Here is a 7,496-nt window from a genome sequence, read left to right as displayed (position 1 = left end):
GTTAGAAATTACATTAGTTATGTATGTTGTGCAAAAGGTCTATGGTTGCTTGTTTGGCTGGTGGTGTTCATTAGTCATAAAGGGCACTGGCAGAATTAAATTAAAACTGCCTATCCTGTATTTCTAAAGGGTTGAATGCTAAAGTTGAGTTACGAACCTGAAGTCTTATTTGCAGGACATCAGTTGGCTGGGTTAAACAATGCTAAATCTATTCCATATCATGTCTGAAACAGCCCGCATGGACATATAAAGCCGTTTTATACAGTTAGTGTGTATAGTTTATGTACCCCAGTAAAGAAATAAATCACAGCATGACATGAAACTGACTGAAGATGAGGAACAACAGCAGCAAAAGAAGCAGACACAAGAAGATGAAACCAAAGTGAGATGATGATTATTGCGTGGTTTAAAAAAATTATGATTATTCCGTTGCATGTTTGCATTTTTAACTACCTTGAGGAAGGGTTATACTTCACACTTTTCAAAGGTAGCTCTTCTGCTGCACTATATAATCTACATACACTTGACAAATGTGTGAGGAGAAAATTCATGCAAACATGATGAGCTGTATAACGATGCTTTTTTCTTAATCAAGCAATCAAATTTAAAGCTCACTCTCATTCACCCATAACTGTGTAAAAGCGTTGAAAGTAACATCCACACGCTTTCTTCCTTATTAAAGATACTTGGTGTTTTTATTTACATCATATAAGACAGAAGATGTGCCCTTAATGTCAGTCAGAAACCAACAGCTGTCATCAAGCCCCTTCCATAAACAGTACACACCTGATTCCAACAGCAGGCTCAAACAGGGTTCATGTCCAGGTATGTTTACAACATGACACCAAAGTACCAAACACGGACCAGATTTTTTTTTTACACAGGAACGTGATGATCAGTCACTGGTTCCCAGAGTGAGGCCTGAGAGAGATCCCAGTAGATTGACGGATTTTTAAATGTCACAAATAATTCCTAAGTTTTAAAATAAGCTGGTGAACAAACGCTATGGAAGCTACTATTCTGAGTGGAGTAATGAGCATCTTTTCGGAGAGCTGAATTTTCTCGTGGACCCTGGACATGTATGACAAGCATCAGCCATGTTTGTTTCTGCTGTTAAAGCCAGGCTCATGTTGAACAAACAGGGAGCAGATTTCTATCAGCCCATACTGTAAATCAGCGGGGATGAAGTTGATCTTGGCAACAAGACAGTTTATAACAATGTTCTGCAAAAAACATGGTAAGCAATTTTATTTTTTCGATTTAAAGAAAATGACAGTGTCATGCTGAATCAGTTGGAGAAAATGTGTCACAATCAAAGAAAATCCTTCAAAATAAGACGTGAATTGAAAAAATTACAATAGTGCCTACATTTTTTTTGCAACTCTTCAACAAAAAAGATATGACTTTAGGGTGTGAAGGTTTTGTGGGACATTGGTATGCCTTTAGATGGCACACAGACTGACAAAGTATCTGGCTGAAATAGAAAAAGGACAACAAAGCAGAGAAAATGTCAAATCATTTTGGGAATTACAGTGAAAAAATCCGATATATAATTTTATTACAATTTCTATTTGTCAGTTGGAATATATTAAATAGATCTAAATTGTACAGATTTATTACAGGTACAGTCGACCTTTATTAACAAATTATATTTGCACGTTGCCAAACCCAGTATAATCTCATTGTCTGACACACGCAGACAACAGCTGGTGGAGTCATGGATGTATTTGGCTCATGAGAACATTTGTTCATTATTTGACACAACTTATACAGTATAGTTTAGCTGCATTGCCACTGTAACTGTGACATATTTCTGTGTGTGAGTAAGTCAGCTACAGTCTGCACTGCAGTCTGATAATCCATGACTGACAACTGCACTGTAGAGAACCAGTACCTGCAACACCTCTGCATCTCACAACAGCAAGACTTGTAAGATCTGGCCAAACATGTAATATTATGCCAAGAATTTACAGACTTGGAGACATGAGCTGTGGACACAAGTTGTGTGGGAGTAACGCTGGTGTAATGTCCTTTATTTAGCCTGGAAGCAGAATTTAGGCACGGCTGAAGTGGAGTTTAGATGAGAGCCTGCACTAGATTTATGGTACAATAGATTGATCAAGTACACATTAATGTATGTATGCGTTAGCGCAAAGACGACAGTCAGAGCATCAGTTTTGGAAAGGCGGCTCTGCAAAACCCAAATACACACAAGAGTGGTTCACCTGTCCTGTGATGTCCCTCAGTAATTTTTTTTTTTACTGGTGGTTACAATTTAGCAATATGGAGATTTTTTTGCCCCTTCTGTGATCTTTAAAATTGATTTCATTTGTTTATGTAATATTATAGTCAAACTGAGATGGTTTTGAACTTTCGCAGTTCACATATTTTACTTTCTGTCTGCCAAAACTGAATAAATATGAATGTACTTGTTTGGTTTTTTTTTTTTTTTTTGAATAATTGAGCCGAATTTGTATCTAAAAACATTTAAAGTCACTACAAGAGACCTTAAGAAGCTTGAAGTGATGTTTTCTAAAACATTATACTTCATCATCAGAAAGAAGAAAGCTACCTAGTACTTTATATGGCCTTAAAGAAATGGAGAGCCGCTGTTGGCATCTTGGAAAACCTGGTGAACCAATCTGTAGTGTATCTGACCTTTAGTAATGAACCAAGAGTTACTTCTCTTGGACAAATTTAACAATATTTATATAAAGAGAAATGCCAAAGTGCTAATATTTTGTAAAACCGATGTGTAATTATGCAGGGTGTATATTTTACTGCTGTCCCAGGTGTTTGCTGCAGATTCTGGTTCTCTGGAATATCACAAAAAGAACATGGATTCTGTAGACGTTTAGGTCTCAGGAGCAGTTCTGGCTTTGTTGCCACAATGATCAACATTATGCTGTCTTCTAAAACGTGTAGCAGACCCCCTCATAAAATTAATATTGAGTTGCCAGTTGTCTTTAAATGAATTTATACTGTAGATAAACTCTCTAAGCTTAAGATTACAAGGTTGGTTCATTAAACAATGGCACCTACTTTCAGGTTAATACATATTTTCTTTGTGTTAGAATTCCTAATATTTTTTAGGCTAAAAACTATGCTGCCATGTGTTTGACTGATTGGGGTTTCCCTCTATGTGTTTATTGTCTAGTCCATTGTTAGTTCTATACTGCATAGTATACCTTAAGCAACAGAAAACAAATTTTGAAAATAGGTTATAGTTATTTTCGTTTTACAGTAAATGTGAATAAGACTATGGGGTGCATGGAAAAAATATTCTCAAAAATATACTTGCATTTTCTCTGTTAGCAAAATTGTCTATTTTCATTGCCAAAATTGACCAGAACCTTTACAGAACATGCTGTAAATGTGCAAGCTTTTCAGGCTTTCTAATGCTACTGCCGTCTGATGACAGAATTATTTATGGCAATAATTACCTATGACCAGTTTGGTAGCTCTTGGCAACCCATCTCCACTTCAAAAACTGTGAGGTCAAAAGGAAATCTTGACCCAGCTATTCTCCTTCCTCCCGTCCTGTCCTCCACTAAGGAATATTACATTGTTATGCTGGTGTTAGTCTCGGTTAGAGGGCATTCCCATTTGTGGGTGAAACTTTTGGCAAGATCAGCATTCGATATTTTTGTCTGACGTAAATTATTACTCTGATGATTTGCCAGCAATCTGTGTTCACATGGCAAACCCAGCACATGTTCCTGCAGACTTCCTGCCAGGGCTGGTGGGCTGTCAAAATGTACTCATCCTGCACTTTAACAACTCCATGTACACAACAAACAGCAGGAACCAAACCCTCACACAGATTAGCCTGCGCTGGAGTTGTCTCAGAACTAAATTTGCACATTTTATTTGATCTTTTAGGGGTCCTGCAACCAGTAAATCATTTGGCAAGATGTAGTGAAATTGCAACACGCAGTCCCTCGTTAATTCTTGGTGGAGTTTTGTAATATAAATGTGAACTAAAACCATCACCAAAATGTATTTTGCCCTTTTGAAGGTTAGTTATTAACAGTTCAGTTAGTTATTTTGTCAGTAACTTAAGCCATATTGTGATGTTGTCGTACCACAGATAGAAAACACTTTTTTTACACCAAGAAGGTAAGCACACACAGGTAGTACCACTCATTCGAATTTAATTTTAAAAACATTTTGGCCATCAGTAATGAGCTAAATTTAGCATGTGATGGTAATAATTCTGTGTAATTCTTATACTAATAAAAACATTTCTACTGACATGAAAATGTAAAATTTCACAGATTGTACTGCCTCCTACAATACAGCTATTCCAAGTTTGACGTACTTGATATTTGATTTGTACTTCACTGATGAAGAACAATGGCAGCAATGTAATCTAACTTAAATTATTGTAAATTAATATGGAAAGGCACCCAATCAGACTATCCGACTTCAACCCTTCATGTCCCACTTTATGATTACAGTTTATGAAGACAAAATCTCTTGACATTTACTTTGCCATGACTGGGTGACTGAGCTACGTTGAAGTTTTTGGAAGGCCTGAGATTTCCACTGAGCATATCACACTTAATTTACAACCAAACTAGTCGAGATGAATCTGAGTCATGTTGGGTAAATGTGACGGGGCTAGTGTATACTTTTATATAAGTATCATAGAAAAAACAATGCAATTAAAAAAGATTACGTGTGTAAATGTGAGCCGTGTCAAGTGTGCATACTGTGACTATGTGTACAAGTTAACATAGTACTATATTATTAGCACTATATTATGTGTATTATTGGATCTGGACAAAAAGGCAGGTGAATAGAAATTCAAATATTTGAACTTGTTGAGGAGCGCTTGATTTATCTTACCAGCCACTTGTGACTGTCTCAAAACAAAACACACAACAAGTCGCTAGTCCAGGTGACTTGCAACATCACAGATTCAAATGTGGCTTTTAACCTTTGGCACGCATCATTTCTTTCACTAATGGCACAGAAATGTCTTAAAACAAGTGGAAACATTAGATAAATAAAGCGCTCTCTATTGTTTTTTTTTCTTCTTTTCAAATATTTGAATTCAATCCATCCTATATTTGTCCTTATTTGAGCAGTAAAAAGGCACTGAGCTGGGAATAATTTTCAGTCCTACACATAGTACCTGCAATGAAATGGCTGGATTGTTGTCAGTTATAGTTTGCTGTGGGTTAGAAGCAGACAAAGCTCTAAGATCAGCTTAGTATGAGCGTTTTTGCCATTTGTCCTTTGATGAACCCTTTTTAATTCAAATCTCCTTGTTTGGGCCTCTGTTTTGTCTCTCCTGCTCCCAACCAACTGGTCCTAGGTGGATGGTTTAAACGTAACAAGCAGCAGATGTTAGAAATATGTTTGGTAAAGCATGACATGATACGGGGACAGTTGCATTGGGAGGAAGGGGAGCTGTATTGTTCTTCATTAGTGGTCTTCCTTGAACAAGAGGCCATGATGCACAGCAAACATTGGTGCCATCTTCCACAAATTCACACAGCTTCATTCCTCGGCACCCACATTGTTAATGGAAACTGGATTTGTTCTGTTTGCGCAATTCCATTGCTAATGAGTGCAACACTGGTCTTGTGTATGGCCCCTCTCCAGGTTTTCTCCAAACGTTATTGTGTAGACCCAGGTCAGGGTACCGTATGGGAGCGAGGACCACTGGAGAGATCAAGATACCAGGTCTGGAGCTGAGGAATCCAGCTCGATCATTAAGTTTTGTATTAAGGTTTCTCTACTAATTGATTCCATCAGTACACTTCCTTGGGGATGTGTCCTTGTGAGAGGAGCGCATCTGCTGCTCCATAAGTCTTTTGAACCATATCTTCCTCTCTCAGGGGAGATGAGGGCATGTTGTTCTTTTTCACCTATGATGAAAGCGTTTTCTGAGTTTCATTCAAATAGGTCATCCCACAGGTTGGAATCCAAGTTTTTACATTATCCAAAGATCTGTGTAATTGGTTTCCTGCATGTTCCATGGGTTCAAATCCAGCCACTCGCATCATGAATATCTGTGTAACCTAGTCTGCGTGTTGAATCTACAAACTTGTTTCTCTTAGAAACATGGTCCCAATGCTGTAGGAGACTTTCCTCATAGAGGCCGGAGGAGCGGAGCGGGAGCTGGTCAGTGAGGCATGGCTGTGGGAAGTCCCCGCCTCCAGGAAGTAACACGTCCCTGGGATCTCTTTGGGAAAATTTTCTGGGAGCTCCAGCCGTGAACGAGGAACAAATGAAAAAGAGCGGTCGTCTTTCAACAATCTGTTGATAAGAGAGCAGAATAAAAGAACTATTATTACAGTATCCTGAAGAAAAACTTGAAACATTCAAAGCAAAAAGATACTTGAGTAAAAAGACAATTTTTCTGAATAAGCATTCATTATTAAAACAGGCAATAAAATTTTATTTTGTGTCAATGTGTATCAACATGTAAATGTCGTATAGCCATTGCTTAATCACAAGATAGGTAAGATCACAGCTTTGTTTACATCCATCACATTTAACCTAATTAGTCAATAGACATACAAACGTAGTGGGAATGAAATGCAAAGTCAGACAAGGCGGCAGATTATTCATGCCTTCAAATGATGTACACATAATTATATGTCAAAAAGACTGAATCCATATGCAAAATTAACCGCTTTGATTAAGTAGAAAAACTTTAAAATTGCACGGTTCGAAACAAGGCAACTCACTTTCTGTTTTTGTGACTGTTCACATGTGTGCATGTGTGTGTAATGTATACTTTAATTACTTACTGATAAGTTGTGGGACTAACATTGATACACCTCGGATGGCTTCCCGATTCAAACTTGCTGGCCAGTGTTACGTTGTTCCCAAACAGGCAATAACGTGGCATTTTCACGCCAACCACACCTGCCAGCACTGAACCTGTGTGGATACCTATCCTTAGCTGAGAGAGAAAAGGACGAAAAAGGAGACAGGAGAAGGATGTCGAGGAAAAAAGATAGAAAAGGAGAGATATTAGAGCACTGGCATATCTAGCAGGATTCAACAGAGTGCAGTTTAAACAATATTTCAAGTATATGTATATCTTGACAACACGTGCACTTGACATGAAAATGAATGCAGCTGCTTTTGTTACTGTATCTTCACTCAAGTCTCTGTCTACGTTACTTTTTTCCCCATTCTCCCTCTTAATTTCTTGTATGTGTTTGCAGTACAATTGCTATGTAGTCATCAATAAAGTCTAACCTCAAGTCAATTATTTATATCTGTTTTCATGGTGAATGCAAAACAATAAAATAAAATAAAATATTTTAGCATCTCAATTGTGAGTCTGTTATGTTTCCTTTGTTACATGGGTTTTGGAATCTGGGGCGCATAAGCAAGTAATTTAAGTATCCTGTGTTAAACTCGAGGAAAATAAATAAAAGAATTTTTTCACTATTTCTTGACATTTTTAGTGACAAAAAATAAAATATTCAGCACTTCACTTGATAATAATTACAATTCTTAGGCAAAGC

General features: G+C 37.4%; 1 protein-coding gene across 1 annotated transcript in view; it reads right to left on the bottom strand.

Annotated features, from left to right (window-relative positions):
• Nucleotides 1–665: 665 nt before the first annotated feature.
• gucy1a2 (guanylate cyclase 1, soluble, alpha 2) overlaps nucleotides 666–7,496 on the bottom strand; it is a 44,053-nt gene continuing 37,222 nt past the window's right edge. Inside the window, exons 8-9 of the mRNA XM_023288932.3 lie at nucleotides 6,768–6,922; nucleotides 666–6,270 (exon numbers count right to left, since the gene is read on the bottom strand). Coding sequence (XP_023144700.2) covers nucleotides 6,051–6,270; nucleotides 6,768–6,922 — 375 coding nt within the window. The 3' untranslated portion in view covers nucleotides 666–6,050. The remainder of the gene's footprint in view (nucleotides 6,271–6,767; nucleotides 6,923–7,496) is intronic.

The sequence above is a fragment of the Amphiprion ocellaris genome, chromosome 7, assembly GCF_022539595.1.
Source record: "Amphiprion ocellaris isolate individual 3 ecotype Okinawa chromosome 7, ASM2253959v1, whole genome shotgun sequence".
Classification (NCBI taxonomy): Eukaryota; Metazoa; Chordata; class Actinopteri; family Pomacentridae; genus Amphiprion; species Amphiprion ocellaris.
This window is presented reverse-complemented; position numbering and strand designations above follow the sequence as displayed.